The 19,820-nt window shown below is 46.3% G+C and overlaps 2 protein-coding genes across 5 annotated transcripts in view; both read left to right on the forward strand.

Annotated features, from left to right (window-relative positions):
- Positions 1-19,321, forward strand: part of LOC142889378 (zinc finger protein 385C-like) — a 55,833-nt gene extending 36,512 nt beyond the window's left edge. For 2 of the 3 annotated variants that reach the window (XM_076028079.1, XM_076028081.1), the window contains 7 exons: positions 8,863-9,017; positions 9,879-9,986; positions 13,775-13,958; positions 15,417-15,767; positions 16,222-16,424; positions 16,574-16,672; positions 17,798-19,321. In XM_076028079.1, coding sequence (XP_075884194.1) covers positions 8,863-9,017; positions 9,879-9,986; positions 13,775-13,958; positions 15,417-15,767; positions 16,222-16,424; positions 16,574-16,672; positions 17,798-18,028 — 1,331 coding nt within the window. In that variant the 3' untranslated portion in view covers positions 18,029-19,321. The remainder of the gene's footprint in view (positions 1-8,862; positions 9,018-9,878; positions 9,987-13,774; positions 13,959-15,416; positions 15,768-16,221; positions 16,425-16,573; positions 16,673-17,797) is intronic. The other variant, XM_076028080.1, reaches the window with a different exon arrangement.
- Positions 1-19,820, forward strand: part of LOC142889381 (ATP-citrate synthase-like) — a 126,967-nt gene that overhangs the window by 78,178 nt on the left and 28,969 nt on the right. The gene's annotated exons all lie outside the window — the stretch shown is intronic.

The raw sequence follows: 19,820 nt of genomic DNA on the forward strand, positions 1-19,820 counted from the left end.
GTTGCACCATCAGCTGATGGCTAATGGACTCGCACCTACACACACAGACACACACACGCGCGCGCGCCACGCATTCTGTCAGCAAAATGTTTCCACGCTCCCAGTGTGCTGCTGTAATGCTGACTTAAATGAAAATCCAAAAAATAAACCTTGTGCCTCCCAATCCTGTGACACGCTGTGAAAATCAAGCAGAAAATGCAAAACCCCTGCTGAAAGACGTCGCTGCCGGGGAAGGGGGGGGGGGGGGTCGTTAGCACTAATATGTTGAGCGCGCAGCCAGGTGCAAACACTCTAATCAAATACTCTAATAACATCCGACAAACAAGATCCTCAAATTCTGTACTGCGATGTACAGCTTTAGTCTTCTATTCCCTGAGTGTCCCAGAGGTGGAAGCTGAAGAGGCCCCTTTAACCTTGTACAGCAGCTGCTTGTACTCTGAAATCTTGCTCATCCATTTTGCCAACCTCTGACAGAAAGTGTTTCGCCCCAACCCGAAAAGTGCATTGTGACCAGTCCACCAACTGGATGCTGCTGCTAACTACCCTGGAAAACCACAGAAGACGATTGTAGGAAGTGATTTCTAGCCCAGATTCTGCCAAACAGGTTTCGCCCACGCTGCTGTTTGTCAGAACTGGATGAGGTTCTGGACTGAAAGAGCAGAGCCAAGAAAGAGATGATGTGTGGATGCTGTGTTTCTGCTTTATTTCCAGAGTTTGCTGAGAGTTTTGCCAAACAAAAGTGTGTAATGACCAGTTGACAGGTCTGGTTACATGCAAGTAGTGTTGCCCCCTCGGACTGGTTATTAACCTTAGACTGGCAAATCTGATCTGTCTGCTTTCTTCCGCTCGGTCTCTCGTTGCTGTCTAGCTTTACTCTCACTCGCTTTGCACTTCCTTCCGTGCTTTCAAGCACTCTCAACTGCTTCTTCAATATCCAGGTTAGAGTTAGTTACTGATGAATAAAAATAAACTTGAAATGCATACGTGAAACAATTTACACTAGCTGTGGCTCACGCTACGCCTCGATTAGAGATTAACCGTGATTGTGACGCCGCTAATGGAAGATCCTTCAAACCTGCTGCAGCCAGAGAGGAGCATCCAGACAGAGAGCTGCTAATTGCAGATGAAAGTGCGACGGACGTTAAACATCGATAAGTGCGCCGCCAAACATCTGCCACGCGCCTTTCAGCTGCCCTGATTAGCGCGAGCCAAGCACGAGTCTCAGCTCACGTTGATGGCGGAGGTTAATTTCAAGTGTGCTCGGAGCGCACGTGCAGAAGGTGCAGGGTGTGCGCAGGAAACCACCGCACAACCGCGCTGATGACACATTCATCACGTTTAAAGCAGACTGATTGTGTCTCCGCTGTTTCTCTCTGCTTCCCATCCTGTCTTCCCTGATCACTCAAAGACAAAGAAGTTTTTCTTCTTTGTTTGTCTTTGAAACTTGAGACGGAATCTGAATCGGAGCCGTTTCTGTTTTTAAACTCTGCGTTAGTTGGGGTGCATTCACGGCAAACAGGTGTTGGCACGAGAGCAAAGGGGGATGGGGGTGGTGGTGGGGGGGGGGGGGGGGGGGGTTGAGTGACGCAGAGTGACGTAGGGTCAGAGGACACACTGGGTGACCTCTGACCTGTCAGTCGCAGCAGTGTCTTCTGTTTGTCCTGAATGCAAACACAAGCGACACAAGCAAAATTCCAATCACGCCGTTCTGCCTGCACTGGAATCAGAAACACGCAGTGAATCATCTCTGGGCTCGTATCAACTGATTGTCCTGCTTCCCAAGAAATCCTGCGCAGAGCATCGCTATCTGTGACATGACAGTCTGCATGAAAACACATTTGTATGTTTTCAGTCCGATAAAAATCGCCTTTTGTGTTTTCAGTCATAATAATAAGCATTTTAGCGTGGAGGGTGAGTCCATTTGTCAGGAGGCGGTGACCCTTTTGTTCTTCTGCCGAAGGCTCTGAAATGTTATTTTTACTCTGATGTCACAGCAGGTATAAAAAGGTGCAAGACAAAGCAGGTCATCACGAAGGGGAATCAACATTATTCATATATGCATAGTGCTCTCTCACTAGCAGATGCTACAAAATCTTACTCATTGTGTCGCACATAATAGACCTGAAAGACCTGAATTCTTGAGGTACTTAGACACCGGGCAATAGGCGAATAAACGACGTGAAAATGTGAATTTTTCGCCAACATTTTTTTTCCTGTACACACCTACTGGGAGGCGAATATGCATGTAAACTTTGCCGAGCGAATAAAGTTTGTCGCTCTTTCTTTGACACTGAAGGAGAAACAATGGAGTCGTCCCCATCCTCAAGCGATGATGTTCTGGTGATGAATTAAAAAAAAAAAAGAATCAAAGTCTTTGGGTTCACCCAATACTGTTCTTGAGAGAGGAGATGGGTGCGTTCATTGTTGGAGACTGTCCCAGATGTCACGGGGCGAAGGCAGGGTAACACACTGGACAAGTCACCAGTTCATCACAGGTTGTCACCGCCAAAGAAACCTGTGCAGATTAGCCACGTAGCTTCTCTGGCGTCACCCCCCCCAGCCGAGGACGGCGTGTCTCACTCTCACCTTGAGCAAATTCGAGCATACATTTTGTGGACACTGGGGGGGGATAGAACAGGGCCCGGCGGCGGCGGCGGCGGCGGTCACTCTTGTGGAAAGTGGGACAGATGACCACAGGGGGGCCATGATCCTGACTGGACGGGTCCCCACAGGTAGAAAGTCTCTCAGAGCCGCCGGCTGTGTCAGCTGCTGCAACCGCAGCGCTGAAACAGAAAGTGGCGGACAGCTCTGCCCCCCCCCCGACCCCCCCACCCCAACCCCCAACCCTCTCTGCCCACCCTCCCCCACCCCCCTGTCATGTCCTAAATGTACTTTGTCGCAACGGAGACAATTTATTTAAATCAGCACACGGTGCCGAGGCACGGGACGCATTTTCAAGTGTGGTGTAAATGAGTCCTGGCCGTCCTGTCAGCGCCGCTCTTAATGGATGCTAATTCATCCTGCGGAGCTCGGCGTCCTCATCATCATCACCGCCAGCTCGACACTTCTATTCTACTGCGTGGAAAAAAAAGGGGTGTGGGGGGGTGAAACAGCCCAGCGCCATTATGGGATGGAAAACATTCATTCAGTTTTCGACGATGTGTTTAGCAGGAAGCGGCGTTAGCGTGTCGCCATCCACGCGGCGTAATCCGGTTGATTGGATGAAACCATTTGCTCGCTCGGCTATATTGACACTCCACAAATAGAGAGATTACCGCTAGTTAAAGATAGTCAGTGAGCGAGGGAGGTCTTTTTTTTTTCTCTTTAATCTGAAGTGTAACGGCTTGAAATGGAGAATTTCGTATCTGGTAATTAACTGGCTGTTTAGCTGGCGCTAATGCTAATTTAAAGCCAACGGCCCAGATTCTGGTAGCAGTCTGGTCGATGTTAGATTTTTTGGTTTGCTTGTTTGTTTTTCCTGAGGAATAAAAGAAAGGAATTTACATTTCACTAGCTACGTTTCCATTACTGTTTTTTTTTTTTGCGTTTGTTTGTTTTTTTTGCAAAGTAAAAGCGATATTTCCAAAATTTCAGGTGTTTCCATTGAATGGTGTGAAGCGCATCAGCCGTAATTCTCGTAAAATCTCGTCCTGCGGGACCACAGCTTTTCGAAGCCCTTCTCCCTCATTTCCCTTTGTAATTCCTCGTATGAATCTGCATTTCGATGTAGTTTGCTGTCAAAAATGGTTGTTTTCTTTTTATTTTTGATTCCTTCCTCCGTCCAAATATAACGCACCATTTTCACTTAACTGGTCATGTGACCCTGTACGTCACGTCCGCTGACTGAAGTGTTTCCATGACACTTTTGCAATATGCCTCGATATGGATCCGTCTGAAAAACCACCTCATGAGAGACATACATACATACAGTACATACATTTTGGGTTGTTCACATATGTATAACTATCATTTCATTTCATGAAATTTAATTAGCTGTCATGGGGGAAGGGGCGGCGGCGGGCAACAGACTGACTGGATTCGCCATCACTCAGCAAACCGTGGCAGATAAAATCAGGCATTTAAATCCTTCCCCCCCCCCTGCTCCACATCAGGTTCAGTGGAACTGCGAGAAGGACTCAGTGGCTTATTGTCACGCGATATTAACGGCAAACACAAAGGGCTCGTCGCGATGCGTTAGCGTCAGCAGCGAGGAGCGAGCTCCGCCCCCGCCCTCCATTTTGCTTCCGGCCGAGGACGGAGAATCAGACTCCGTCGCATGAACCCGGTAAAATGCCTCCACCGTGAAAGGAGCCAAAGCAGCTTTTCCCTCAGATGCTTTCACTCTGATTCGCCATTACCAAAGCCTCTCATCCCTCCGTGAAAAGATGCCATTTCCTTCCCTTCTCTGATTGCTGTGATGTGAAGTCACCCAGAGACTAATCCTGGAAATAATAGAGATTAAGCTTCTCTTCCCCCCCAGTTATTTTTTTTCTTTTCTTTTTTTTTCTGAGGTGCTATAATTTCCTCAGCTCATAATCTCCACCCCCCCCCCCCCACACACACACACACACACACACACACACACACACACACACCCAGCCCCCTCACTTACAGGAGGGTTGGCTGCTTTGACCTACACTCTCAGCCTCCGTGAAAACACCGTCTTCCTGCACACAGGCAGAAAATGGATGCAGATTAGCTCGTGCAAACTGGTTCATTTAAAAGAGGGGGTTGGAGTGAAGGAGTGAAATCGTTTTTTTTTTTTTTTTAACAGCAGCGGCAGCAGCAGCAGGAGGAAAATCAAAAGCGACACAGTTGCGGCTCCCCAGTTGATGGGCCCGTTTGCCAAAACCACCCTCACAATCCGTCACACTGCCAGCGTGTGACGGATTAAACGCTACGCTTATTTACTGCGGCGTGGAAATGGTGACGTGTTTCGTCATCGCAACAGCTCACCTTTGCACTCCCTGCTGCACGTCCAAATAATGATACCGGGGGTGGTGGTTTTTTTTAATCCGCGCCCCTGCACTTTTTAAAAAAAAGGTGTTTTATGGTGTGACACATCACTCAGGTTCATTGCTCAGTGCTGTTTTTTATTATACTGTTTACACTGACACCTCTTGAAACAATAGCCAATGGTACATTTAGAAAAAAATAATAAAATGTTTTTCAGAAAAACTCAACAAATTCATCATTAGAGGATAATTTGGAGAAAAAAAGAAATCATGTGCGTCATAAAATTACTATCAGGCAGGTGACATTATAATGACTCAATGATTTTCAGATTTAGAAAAAAATTGTTCGACGGGAAGCTCTTCTCAAAATGTGTTATTTGGAGAACCTGCGGAGCTCCGTCCTCGGTCACATGACGCGGTTACAGATTCTCGCATCACAGCCGCTTGTGGTTTGTTTCGTTAAAAGGAGTTAATTAAACGTCTCGCTCTGCTGTGTGCGGGGGGAGATTAATGAGATCAATTTCAGATTCGTATAGAAGGAATCGCCGTCCTCAAAATTGGCGCTGACAGGCAGATTAAGGACGTGGGGCCGGTTGAGAGGGAGAGGAAGCCGGTCGTCATGATCCAAAAATCTAATCTGATTTAATCAAACCACTTTGGTTGAAAATGTTAAAGGTCCCATATTGCACCCAGTGTCGGCTGTCTGTCTGCCTGGAAAAGGTTTGATTTCTTTTAATCATCTTCAGAAAATAGTGCATTTAGCCCCCTGTTTACAGCTGCATGCCTAAAACTGCTGCTTTTTTGGACTTTCAGCATGTTGGGAGACCCGTTGTGGGGCACTATTAAAGCAAGAAAAGAGCAATAAAAACAGTCTCCGACAGGATGTTTCTGACAAATAAAGCATGAAAAGTGTTTTTTGGTCGTCGCTGTTCCTGGAGAATTAAATTGGAATTCATTAAACCAGTTAGTGTGATGTATTAGCTGTCGCTGTTGTCTGATTTTCAGAGTTCACAGTTAACGACCATACAGACCGAACGCCTTCACAGTTCGCGCTTTCCGTCCACCTGCTTCGCTCTTCTTCAACGCTGAACTTTTCACCCGGTCCACTGCTGGATGGGATCTGCTCTGTCCTCACCCCGGGGTGACGACTCTGTCTCCCCTCTGAAGGGAAGAAGATGTAACAGCCAATTCCAGTCGGCAGCTCTCGGCTCAGATGGAAGTTCCCTCGTCTCTCTGTCTGTTTGCCGCTCAGTGTTCCGGACAGGCAGACGCTTCAATTTTGACCGTGTGCTCTTAATCCCTCTCTGTTGCTGCGCTGAATTTATTTGCTCGGTCCGTCCGCCGAGGAAACAAAATCTTTCAACGTTTCCACTTTTTTTATGGTCAGAGTCCCCGTTATGGAAAATTACAGTTTGACGGCTCACGCCCTCTGGCGAGCAATGCGACTCCACCGTTTTTGGCACAAAGTGAATATTTTGCTCTGACAATCGTGTCTCCTCCTCATGAGTGAACGTGACTTGCGGTGTTATTTGAAGTGCACTTCTATATGATGGACTGAGTTTACTTTGAAGACTTTCGCTCCAACCACAGTTGACATTTTAAACGGTGCCGAACAGTCAACAATTCCACATCTACTAGCTTAGTTCTGGGAGGGGGGGTTTCAACTACTTGTGTGTTTTATAAAGTATAGACCCAATGCAAAAGTCATTTGGTTCCCACATTTACAGTGATGCAAATGCTCGAATGCAACATAGTTGTAACTATAAGCAGTTTCAAAAACAATGAAGCAAAGTGTTGCATTACAGGACCCCAAAACAATGACATCACTGCAATAATGAAATTAATTAATGGACTGATTATTGAATAATTAGGAGACTAAAAAAAAAAAAAGCCACATTTGATGATTGAAATAGCAACAAAATTCAAATTAATCAGGAAACAGATGCAATGTTCTTGCCGAGAGAACTGCCACTGCGACGGTCAGTGTATCAGTGCAAGTATTGAGAGCGCGGTTAGCATTTAGCTGGAAAAACGTCTGGCTCTGCTTCCAAAACACAATTTTCCCTTGTTTGATTTTCCTGGAAGCATGTGTTCGAATCGGCGTGAATCACATCCAGAACAAATGACGGCAGGCTTTTATCTTTCCGCCGCGCCGCCTGCCAGAGAGAAGAGCCCCGAGGCATTCGCAGCCCCAGGCTGTGATTAAACTGCGTCACGCTTCCCTTTTTTCTGTTTTCTGTCTTTTTTTTTCACATCCGTTTCCAATACTCTGTTATATCAAAGTACCCAGCGGGTCACCTGCTGCGGAGCCTCTTGATGTGACTCCTGACGCCGAGTTCCTATATTAGATGTTGCGTCAACTCTAACATTCATAAGAATATCTGATCCTTATTGACGGGAGGATTTGTGTGTGTGTGTGTGTGTGTGTGTGTGTGTGTGTGTGTGTGTGCGTGTGTGTGTGTGTGTGTGTGTGTGTGTGTGTGTGTGTGTGTCCTTATCACTTTCCCGCTCGCCCTTATTAGAGGCATACTGACGTTCATTTCGTTCTGAGAAACACCTGAAAGCCAGCAAGACGGTGGAAACGGAGGGAGATCGACGATGCCATTGATGTTTTGGCTCGGGGAAGAACGTCATTTAATGACACCCGGGAGGGGTTGCGTCACTGCCTACCTTTTTTACATCCCCGAATACTGAAAAGTCTAATTTGCATTTCAGGGAACCACCTTCACAAGCATCTAATCATTTTTTCAAATGAATAAGCCGATGAAAATACAACGTCTGGGTGAAATCTAAATCAACAGTCCGCTGAACAAAAAAAGTCATTTAACATAAAGTTTTCTAAAAAAATCTACATCAACAGCCACATTCCTGACAGCCCTAACAAACCTCGACGTGATACATGCATCAGAACGTGTTCGCAGGGCTGTGGCGACGCTGTGGGCGTCGCAATGTGAACTCGCTGATGTTTGATTTGGGTCGAGACAAAGGTCACGATGCTCTTTCAAGCCCCGGGCCGTCTGTAAGCATTTACATCAGCCAAAATTAAGCATGAGGGGAGGTCACTAGAGGTCATGCCAGTGGAGATTTCAGAGGGAACATGATGATGATGATGATGATGATGATGATGATGATGATGATGATGATGTAGTAGAATAGTTGGGGGGGGGGGGTGGGTGTTGCCATTAAAACAAACAAGGGGGAGGTAAATTAATGTTTGCATGAAGACGGATAATTGGCGAGTTAATGAACTAGTCTCCTCTATATAATGGGTGACATATAGAGAGGAGGAGGAGGGGGAGGGAGAAGGAGCAAGAGGACCACATGATAACACACTGTGTTGTGTTTAAAGGCCAGAGCCATTAGTCAAGATTAACTAATGCTGCAAAAGAAAAAAAGGCCACGCGGTTCCCTCGTCATTTATTTCCTGCAATTAATGAAGTGATTAAAGCTTCACTGACGGCATCGCTCACAATTAGCTCTGAAAATCTGTCTGAATATGGATGTCGCTCTTTTTACTCGTGTGTACTGGAGCATTTTTTACCGCTCATGTTTTGTTTCACATCAACTTTTCCCCGCTCTGAACATCCAATACCAGCCCATCAGTCTTAGCTGGAGGCTGCAAACAGAGGGCTAAATATGCTGTGGAGCCTTTTAAGATTAAAGTCTCAGTGATTGTCACTGGATGCCAAATTTTGCCGGCGATCAAACCCATAACGTACACTCTACCACTCTACCACTGAGATGACACGGTTATGGAGTCCAGGATGCAGAATAGCTGGGAAAATTGGGATCATGCTGGACTTTTTTTTTTTTTTTAAAGTTAAACGTGTGTTTTTGTGCCTCTGCTTCCCTTCGTTTTCAGTGAAGTTAAAGTTTTCTTGTCCATTTATTTCCTCCTCTGCTGTAGGTGCCCTTTCCCAGAGCCAAGTCCACCCCCTCCTGGGCTCCCTGGCACTGCCAGGACGACCCCTCCAGCCGCAGACTCATGCCCACCTGGAGCACTTCCTGCCGCTCAGGATCAACAGCTCGCCGCCTCTCAGCCTCTTCCCCAATTTCAATACGGTATGACGCTGCGCTTTCTGACTCCCGCACGCAGCAGCTTCCCTGGAACGCCGTTGATCCAGGAATCTGCTCCAAAACAGGCACATACACACACACGTTCGTCGCTACTCTGACTCACACGAGACACGTTAAATACGTGGGTTGTGTGGGCGTCTGTCTGTGACCTCGGGCTAAAAATATCATCTCACTCAAGGATTACCACTAAGCAGAAGATACTGCTGAAAAGTGTAGAGGGAGGGAGGGAGGATTATCCCGGTTTTTTTCTTCCTAGCAGAGCTGGATATTTAGCCCTCTGTTTACAGCATCCTGCAGTAAAATAAAAACAAATAAAAAAAAAATCGCTGGGTTGTGGCCCCCTGCTTACCCTCCAGGAGTGAGGGTAAGCAGGGCAGAGCTGTCACGAGCATAGGTATCATTGCCCTCTGTGACATCACAAAGGGCTGATTTCCAAAATTGGGACTTTCAGCATTTGCTTTATGAGAAGCAGAACAAGCAAAAGAGGAAAATTATGAACTTTTTAATTTTACGTATAATGGGAAGTGTAGTTTTTTTCTTAATTATTGACCTCGCTGGACATCACTATGTGCTGACTTTAGGTCAGCAAGTTTTCAACCAATAACGTGACTCTTAAATTGCCTGTTTCCTAAAAACTACATCTACATTATGTATATTTTAATGCACTCAAATGTTCGGTGCTCTGTTCTAAAATAACTTTATAACATCACAACAGTCAACTGCATCTCATTCTTATTTTTTTAGTTCCAAATTATTGTTGTTGTATTTAAACTGCACGTGTATTCTTCGCATCTCCGTCCAAACTTGTGAAAACCTGACGCCGGCGTCTCTGTGTTGTCCCGGCAGATGGACCCAGTTCAGAAGGCGGTGATAAACCACACCTTTGGCGTGACTCCGCCCAGGAAGAAGCCCATCATCTCCTGTAACATCTGTCACCTTCGCTTCAATTCCACAGTGAGTTTGATGCTGAAGTGAAGAGTTTGTTTTAAATCTCAGAAGTTGTGTTTAAAGCGTCTTAATTGTCCCAAAACTTATGTCCACCTGCCACTGACAGCTGCTCTGAGCTTTCTTCTCCTCTGTGTCTCACTCTGTTGTGTTTCTTTCACTTTTTTTTGAAGTCCCTGTCTCTTGGGGAGAAACAAAGTCCGAATCGCGACCCACAAACGTCAAGTAACTTTAACGCTCCTCACTGCAGGCGCCAAACACGCATAAAGAAGCAGGTAGCTCTTCGCCAAAGGCCTCAGCCGAGTCCTTCATATAACAGCCGCTCCTGCTGTCATCAGCTTAAAGACTTGCATCACGTCTCTCTTTTCTTTGTTAATTTTCCAGGCAGTTCATTCCTCCCATCAGTCCAATCTGCATATTTATACAGAATCCAGCCATAGCTCCTTTAAAGGAACGGAGTCTGAGCCCTTTTTATTCCTCCTTATCGCACTTTGCCGCTCACATTCATTCGGCTCCCTTTTGTTGAACTCGACTTTATACATATTTGCATTTATATTGTGAGGGGGAACCTCGAGGAATGACAATGGATTTTTCTCTGTGAATATTTATATATAAGCGAGACGGCGTCTTGCTGACTTCCTCAGCCGTCCCTGCCTCCGCTGCGCGCTCTCTCCGCTCTCGCTGCTGAACGTTGAAGTGCCGGTCGGAGTTCCGAAGCTAACAGGCTCTCTCCTCCTCCTCCTCCCCCTTCCTCTTCCTCTTCCTCCCCTGCCCTCCGCCCTCCCCCTCTGTGCTCTGTGCAGCCGAGCTGAGAGTTCTGGTTGACCCAGGAGTTGGATTTCCCAGTTACAGCAGGTACCTGGTACCCCCAGTAGGGGGCGGCTCTGAGCTGGCCAGCGTTTGTACTTGATCGTGAGAGTTTTGGCTGAGTGAAGGTTCCTGAGTGTTTCAAGTGTTTTGCTTTTTTATACGTGCTCGCCAGAGTTTTGTGCTTGTAGAGGTTTTAATTATATGGTGATAGTTTCCACAGGCAACAGTTTCCATGGATGTGTTAGGTTACATTCACCTCACAGCATTTAAAATATGCAAGCAGTCGCTAGCGACGACGTCCATTGCGCCACAATCAATTTTTTTTCATGTTATTGATGACCTTACGCATTCATGCATCCAAAATCTAAAATGTATAGGACTATACAGGACGTAGTGTTTGATGTGTCCCCACATAGTTACAGAATTTTAGCTGCTCTTCAAATGAAAAATGATCATTTCATATTGTCCAGTGTTTTATGACGGGTATAAAAAAGCAGTAGACTTGAAATAACTCAGATGTTGGGGGTTTTTTTTCCCCTTAAACTCACGGAAAAGCATGAGAGAGTCCATCTTGCAGGATTTCACACTTTGAATGACTTTCTAATTCCGCTTCCTCTTTTCCTGTCGGAGGACGGTTGTCGCTGGCCGTGTACGAAGCGCTTTTGGCATCCTTGGTGTGAGAATGCAGAGAAAAGCCGCTTGGAAGGAGGTTGGCGGAGGCCTTGCTCTCTTTGAACGAGTTTGTTTTTTGTTTAACTGTTTTTTGGTGTTTTCCTCGCTCTTGAAGTTACTATGCCGCCACATAGTGAACTCATACTACGCCGCTAGTATGCAGAGGGGAGCCGACTCGTCCCTCCGACTCAGTGACACTGAATCACGCTGAATGCTTGGTGTGCACTGACATTCAACGCAGCCAAAGGCCTTGTGCACCTTTTGCTCGGACCTGAACTCTTCGCCCGTCGTGGTGGAACCCTTCCAGTGTGTCGGCAGGCCAAGCTTTGTGTGGCGAGTGAACGCGTGCAGACAGGAGGAGGGGTCTTCGCCTGACAACCGGGGCCGAAAGATCTCCTCTCTTACACCGAGCTCTGCGTCCGCTGCTCTGTGTTTACCCAGAAACAGATAATTTGAGGAAAGACAAATTATCTCAGTGGAGAAACCTCAGGTCCGGCTGTCGGTGGAGGACGTCCTCTCGTGTCTTTCCTAATCTGAAAGGCATCGCTGTTGCAGGAATGTGTCCAGTTAAAGGTCCCATATTCTGCACATTTTCAGATATTAGCAAAGTGGGGCGAGTTATTTTTATCTGCAACCCCTTTTAGAGCTTCACAAAACAGCATAATTAGCCCTCTGTTGGCAGCCTCCTGCTAAAATGCTGGGTTTTGGCAGCCTGCTAACACTGATGCAGGGGTGGATTTTCTGCATATTTAGAAGGGGATGAAAACAAAGCAGTGTGTTTGGTATCTGTCTGTTCATGACAAAGGCTTACCGCTAAGACGGCGCTGTCATTTGTGACATCACAAAGGGCTAATTCCCAAAACTCTGTTTTAGCATGTTCTGAAAAATGGTACAAGCAAAATAAGAAAAGCAAGGACCTTTTTTTGACTGTTGCAAGCCAGTAACATATTGCTGTATTGTTGAATTTGGCTCAATATGGGACCTTTAAAGCAACTTTTTGGATTGAATTGCAGACGAGGCAGAAACAGCAACTCCTCAGTCAGGCCAGCTTCCTTTCTCTGTGTGTGGTGCCTAAACCCATCCGTCGTCGTGTAAATATATGAAAATGTACCGTGTTTGATAAAAAGATGCACTTTGTTTGTTTGTCACGGCCACAAAGCTTCATAAAAACCGTGGGGGCCGTGCTTGGTGTTACCCCACTGAGGTAAACGGAGCAACGCAGTGATTTTTATTTCCTGTCCTGTCCTGTCAAGTAGTGAACATGAAATGTTTTTCCGTGTTTTTTTTTTTCCTTCACGGCGCACAACAAAATGTGCATCTGCTTCACTTGTTGTGCTCCGTCCACTGGAAGCTGATCTTCCTCCTCCGAGCGCATCTCTATCTGCAGCCATCATCCGCAAGAGATCCCGGGGATCTGCATGCGTCTGTTGTCGCGCTGCCACAAATGGGCTCCTCTCTCACACCAGAAGGCACGGAGGAGGTCATTTTGGTGCGGCGGGAAGAGCAGACACGGGCCATTTTGTGTCAGAACGAATCAGCTGGGAGGACGAGGACGGTCATGTGACGTCCAAGAGGCTGGCCGAGGCTCGTTTGTGCACAAGCATGACGTTTGACGATGATCAAAGTGGTGATGCGGCTTTTTCTCCCGGGGGTGGGGGGTCGGATGCTCAGTCGCACAAAATTCAGTGGCCCAGTTTATTTATTAGGATCCCCATTAGCTGCAGTAGAGCTGCAACTACTCTTCCTGGGATTCACCAAATTTTTACATACACAATAAACATGAATCAAAATTGCATTCAATAGTATATAAAAAAGCAAACAAAAAGTATGAAAAACATTATGAAGCAAATGAAAATAAAACAAAGGAAAAGACAATAAATGTGACTTTCATCTCAGTCACCTCAATCCCAATCAGTTCATCATTGTACCTGACTAAGTCTGCACATATATGAAAAATAGGCCATACATATACTGTATGTTTAAAGTGCACAAATGGATCCAACCTGTCTGTGTATTATGTCATATAAACAAGATTAAACCTAGATTACTCCTCATGTTGATAGATGCAGCTTTACAAGTCTTTTGAAATTATCTACTTTTGAAGTGATTAGGTCATAAATTCCATTCTGTCATACCCCTAAAGATGACAGTGTTTTTTTTTATAGCATGCAAAGCCAAAGAGACCGAGCAGATGGGAAGAGCTACATTTTATTATTTGATTTAATCTTTTTTCTTTAAACGCCGTCATGTCTTCGCCACCGCCTCCTCTTCCTCCTCCTCTTCTCATGTGTGTGTGCGCTGTGTCCCAATGTCAGACCCAGGCAGAGGCCCACTACAAAGGCCACAAGCACGCCCGCAAGCTGAAGGCCTTGGAGTCGCAGAGGAGCCGGCAGAAGGGCGCCCGTGGCCCGCACAGAGCCGCCAACAAAGAGCGCGGTGGCCGGGCGGCGCCGGGAGCAGAACCACCGGCCGCCGACTCGCATCTCAAAGACCCGACAGGTACAAATCAGTCTTTTGTCAAGGCCTCCTTTCTCCTCCCCCTCCCCCTCCTCCTGCTCTGAGTAATTAATGGTAATTTGACAGACATGAGCGCCGAGCCGTGGTCTCCGCCCCCCCCGCTGGGTAATCACCGGTTATTTCCTCCCCTGCCGTCATTGGCTCCGTCAAGCAGGGCAGACGCTCCCACCCTGCGTGCTGAGGGTCCTGAAAAGGCCCCGTGTGCGACATCTAGCCCCGACTAGTGGTTAATGAAGCATACTGCAGTGATTCTGCAGAATTGAATTGAAATCCGGTCGGCAGGCAGAACTGCAGTCGCCCTCCAAACATTTTGCTCTCGTCAGCAAATCCCAGATTCCAGATCCACGTTCAAGGCTGCACAACTTTTTATTTTTAATTTACATCCTCGTTACTAACAAGATAAAACACAGCAGTGTTCAAATGACTACAAACGTGTGCTTGTTTCTGTTTTGCATTCAATGCCAAAAGATCAAGAGCTACACACAGGGCCTTTAAACTCCTGAATTGGTGGCATGGTGTAAAATATCCAAAGGGTCAAAGCAAAACATGTGTGAAGATGCTGTTGCAGCTGCTACCAATGCATTCAGCAGGATTTGTCAGAAAATGTTGAGTCAGCACCCCAAATTTTAGTGTATAGAAAAACACTGAAACAAGAAGGATAAATGTAAAATGTCTTTATTTCGTCCAACAGTTGAGACATTGGCATTTTCAGCAGCGAAGACACAGCGAGGGTCTTGGTACATAAATGTGGCAGGTGTTGGCTGCACCTCCCACTGTAACAAAAACAGGAGAAAAACCTCGCTGTCTCCACGATTCGCCTTTTCTCTTCATTATTGACTTCGGCCCCTTATTTCTTCTCAGTACCTATCAATTTTCCCTCCAACCACGCAATTATGAGGTTGTTACATCCAGCCGTTGCCATGGCTGCAGATTGGTGGTGAGAGAGGCTGCCGGCTAATGGCTGCAAGTCGGAGGGACAGCAGGTGAATGACTGACATAGCAGGAGAGAAGTGGGTTGAAAAGATGGAGAATTGATGAGGAAGGGAGATGAAAACAGAAAGGTTAGGTTAGAAGAAAGCATGTTTCACCGTGAGGGATGGCGTCATTCTTGGAATTGTTGTGGCGTTCTAAAATTGCATGAATAAATAATTTGATGTTGATTTTGAAAATGGAAACACAGCCTGTTGAAGGTAGGAAAATCAAATGACTTTTATCATACTGCAAGTATACACTTTTATTAACGTATTTATGGGAAGTACGTTAAGCTTTTACCAATATAAAAATCATATATCAAACCAAATTAGAGTTCATGATTAGCCTGTTGCAGTCTTGACTGCTCCTCACCATCAGTTCAGACCACTGCCAGCTGGGGATAATCCTGCAGAAGCTCCAATAAACCCAATTTGATGCTCAAGTTTGTCTGTATTTCGCCCCCTGCAGGCCCGAGCACGTCTTCGCAACCAGACAATGGCCCGCCGCTGTGCTCGTCTGCACCCGCCACTGCCTGGCAGCCTTCACCCTCAGGCTCCCCTCAGCCGTCGCCCCACGACCCCCCCGACCCTCAGCCCACCGAGCCGCCTGCGCTGCCGCCGCTGTCAGACGGTCGTCCTGAGGAGAAGGGGGCGCCGCCGGCCGCCGGCACAGCTCCACTCTGCAGACCCCAGGGGAGTTCAGCTGGAGGTGAGCAGGAGGCCACGGACGAGGCCAAGAGCGGCAAAAAGCAGCAGCTCCACTGTCCCACGTGCAAAGTGACGGTCAACTCCAGCTCCCAGCTGGAGGCTCACTGCAGCGGTGTGTACGACAGCACTCGGGCCGCACTGCCGTTGAAGGTCCCATATTATGGAGAGTTCACCTTCCCAACGGTGCCTCCGGCTCATTGACTTATGGAAATTGTCTCTTTGTGATGTCACAAAGGGCACTGACACCTCCTTCCATGTTGGTGTCATCTCCTCTAGCCTCTGGTTTTAGCTCCACCCCGATGCCACCGCCACCCTGTTTTTGTCCCCTTACAAACATGCAGTGTCCCACAAAGCACGAGTTTTAGCAGGAGGCTGTAAACAGACGGCTAAATGTGCTGTTGTATGGAGGTCTGTTCTGGGATGTAATGAATCATGCTGGGCTTCTCCACTGGAGTCCAGGAAAATCTGAAAATGTCCGTAATAAGGGACCTTTAAGGTTTGCAAACCATTTTCCTGCCTGATGTGTTACGTGATGACTGCTACGTTTGATTCTGTCGATGAACCAGGTTCTAAGCACAAGCAAATGCTCAACGGTCGGAGGGGCAGCCACTCACAGTGCAGGGCCAAGATGACATCATCGCCCAGGACCGCCGGCCGGGTCAAGCAACGCCTGGGCTGCAAGGGCAGAGCAGTGGTGGGCGTTTCCAGCCAGCCCTTCCACTGCGAAATGTGCCAGGTGTCAGTCAACTCGGAGACTCAGCTGAAACAGGTATTGGCTCACATGCAGCGTGTGTTGCTAAGTTTGCTGCAGACCAGCACCGCTGCACACACTCAGTAAAAATGCAGCCCGGTGCGTCGATCTTTCGAAACTGTCCTTCCTGAACTGAATCACTGCTTCCTTCCTCCGTCTGCTTCTAGCACATGAACAGCCGGAGACACAAAGAGCGTTTGGCCGGGAAGCCTGTCAAAGTGAAGTTCACCCCCTATAATAAGCTGCAGCCCAGCGCCATCTTAGCGGTAAGACTCTGTCATTGAACAGACGCACACAGTTTACAAGCTGCTTCTCTCTGCTTTTATTGCGCTCTCGTTTGCTGTCTCATCGCAGCAAGTTGTCAGATTTATAAAAGGCTCCCCGTCGCATTGGGTCAATGGTTGCCAAAACGAGAAAAAGAATAATTTCAGTGTCGCCAAACATGAGACGAATTGGTCATTTTGAAATTAGAATGTGATCCATTCTTACTTTTTTGTGACATTTTTTTCCATGACAACATTATTTTGCTTTTCTACCTCAAAAAATGTCAGCTTCACAATTCATTGACTTGCAGGGGGTAATGGCACGTCTGCCTCTGACACAGCGCCCCCAGCTGGTCAGCAGTGGGGCCATGTACTGTAGCTTTGGTTCCCTATCCAGCACCTTCTAATGCAATCATGCAGCTCAACTTCAACAGCAGCACCTCGTTAGAAGTAGCAAGCAAGCAAACAGGTGACAGAAAATGTTGTCGGGGGACGTGAGAAAGAGAAGAGGAGAGCGTAGCTGTGTTCACACAAGAGGGCGCTCTTCAGCCAACCAATGTTATGCAGGCCTGTAACTGTGACTTTGGCTCAGACATCATCTTCCCCGACATCAGTCTGTGAACAATAATAGATGAAATACTGTATCTTGTTGATTCCAAATGACAGATAAATAAGCTTCTCAGCTGTGAATGTCACTTGTGCAGGACAATAGACACTTAGCAACACAATCATTTTAGACAGTTATTCATGCAAGAACATCGTGGGTTGGATCCCAGGCCAGAGGTCTTCATTTCAGAGTTTGCATGTTCTCCATTGTGTCTGCATGGCTGCTCTCCAGGTTCCTTCCTCCCACAGTCCAAACACATGCACACTAGGCTGATTGGCAACTCTAAATTTTGTCTGTAGGTGTGAGTGTGAACGGTTGTTTGTCTCTGGACGTGGTCCTGTGATAAACTGGCCTCTCGTCAGTGACACTGTCAGTGAAACAGTGACAGAAAATAGACGGCGGGATGGCATCTAGTCCTCACTTGCAGATATTGTTTTCGCGCGGCACTGCTCTTTATTTTCCAGTTGTCTTTCCTCAGTCCTGTTTGAAGTGAACATGCCTCTGGTCTTTGGTTTTCGCAGACTAAACTGGCCCTGCAGAAGCAGCTATCCAAGGCCCTGCCGGCAGGGTTCCTGACCAGCCCTCTCAACCCAGCTGCCCTGTGCACCATGGCATCTGGACCCCTGGCACTGCGGCTGCCGCCAGGTCCCACTGCCATCATTCAGGGTCCACTGATCAACCCGACGCTCTTCAGGCCCGCCCCGGGGCCGCTGAGGGCCACACATGCGCCCATTATTTTCTCTCCTTACTGACGATGAGCCAGAAACAGATCTGGTGTCAAAGAGGGGAACCCATCTTGCTGAGCGAGCAGAAGCGTTATCTTGATCTGGTGGGGACAAAACAGCGGACCTCCTGAGGGACGACGGGACACTATGCAGCGGACACTCGAGGCGGCGTGTCATCGTGTCAATTAGGGCGGTTCAAAGTCGTGAGATCGCACAAATCCTCTTGCAGACTGACATTTCAGCGCCAAGTGACTCCTGGAAGCCATAATGGCAAATACCTGTTATTTATAAAAAAGTAGATACATTAGAAATACAGTCGCAGTCATATTTAAGTTCCCCAAAAATTAATAGTTTTAGTGCTTTGGAGTTGCTTTGTAGGGGGAACAGTCACAATACTGTGGAGCAAACTGCTTCCTTCCAAAAAAAAAAGGACTTTCGGCGATGGAAAAACAAAACTATATATCTTACTTTTGAATACTACATCTTAAAAATGTAATGACTATACAGCTGTTGTCTGATATAAATGCTTTTCTTTTATGTTTGTTTTTGTATCATTACAAATGTTCCCTTTTTTTGTGACAATCAGCAACCACCAATAATAATGCCAAGAGTACTTTCCTCAGAAGTCTTCTCCTAACGCATATTTATATACATATTTAGTAAGAGAGAGAGATTGTTTAAAGTCAGAGAATATGAAAATTGAAGCCCTTGAAATGAGTCAAAATGGGCACTTAAGGTGATATTTAGTAAATATTTAAATATGTATGCATTATCTCAAAATATATCGGCAGCAGCCTAAATAAGGGAACACAAGAGTTTGAAAAGGAAAACCGGTTTATGAAAGACTACGGAAAACTCACCAATTTATTCTCACTGAAATCTACCAGTATTTAAAGTTCTATAGTGTGCAAAGACGTATAAAATGTGTCTAGTGTTGCAGAACTTTGTTTGAGGGAAAGTTTTTGTTTGTGTGTGTGTGTGAGTGCGTGCGTGCGTGCGTGCGTGCGTGCGTGCGTGCGTGTAATGCGTGCGTGCATGTGTGCGCGCGTGTGTATGCATGTTGTCTTCGGTCTTTTGGTGCGTTCTGACCTCAACAGTCTGCACAGTCCATCGCTGGGGTGCAAAGTGCTGCTTATAATATTTTGGGCTCTCAGCCTCACCCCAGATGTCCTCTCACATTATGGGAGGATATTGTGTACCAATCTGTGCAGAAGGCTGCTGGTTAGGACAGGCTGTAATGTGCTGTTCCCTAAATTATTTACTGTTTGTCCAGACGTTTGAAAATGTGTCTCTGACATCATTAAATCTGACATGTGCGTGTGTGTGTTTTTTTTTTGTTTTTTTTTTTTAATACAATTGTAAATACAAAGATAACACTAAATCCTGTTCAGCAATATTTATTTTTGCGTTACCTGGGGAATCAAATTATGACATGTTGTAACTGTGCATCAATTGCAATAATGTAAATTACTATGAGCTAAAAAATACTGTTGTACTCTAAGTGAACTTATAAATAGTATTCATTTTTATGCGGGTGCAGTAGTTGTTTTTTTTTTTTCCTTTAAATATTATTATGTGTGACTTCATTTGGGGCATAACTGATATGAAAACCTAAAGAAATACAGATGTATAGAGCATATAAATCAAAGTAATAAAGGCCATTGAGTCTATATTAAGCACAGTTTTTCCTGTATAGATTGTGGATCTGTGGACTATTTTACAACGAGAGGCACTGACAATAGCCACTGCACACAATTCGGCTTTAAACTATATTTAAGCAAGTATGAAACCAAAAATCCAATTTGATCATAACTATGTG

The sequence above is a fragment of the Nelusetta ayraudi genome, unplaced genomic scaffold (assembly GCF_046127955.1).
Source record: "Nelusetta ayraudi isolate G7.1 ecotype Tasmania unplaced genomic scaffold, CSIRO-AGI_Nayr_v1 ptg000022l, whole genome shotgun sequence".
In the NCBI taxonomy this organism is placed as follows: Eukaryota; Metazoa; Chordata; class Actinopteri; order Tetraodontiformes; family Monacanthidae; genus Nelusetta; species Nelusetta ayraudi.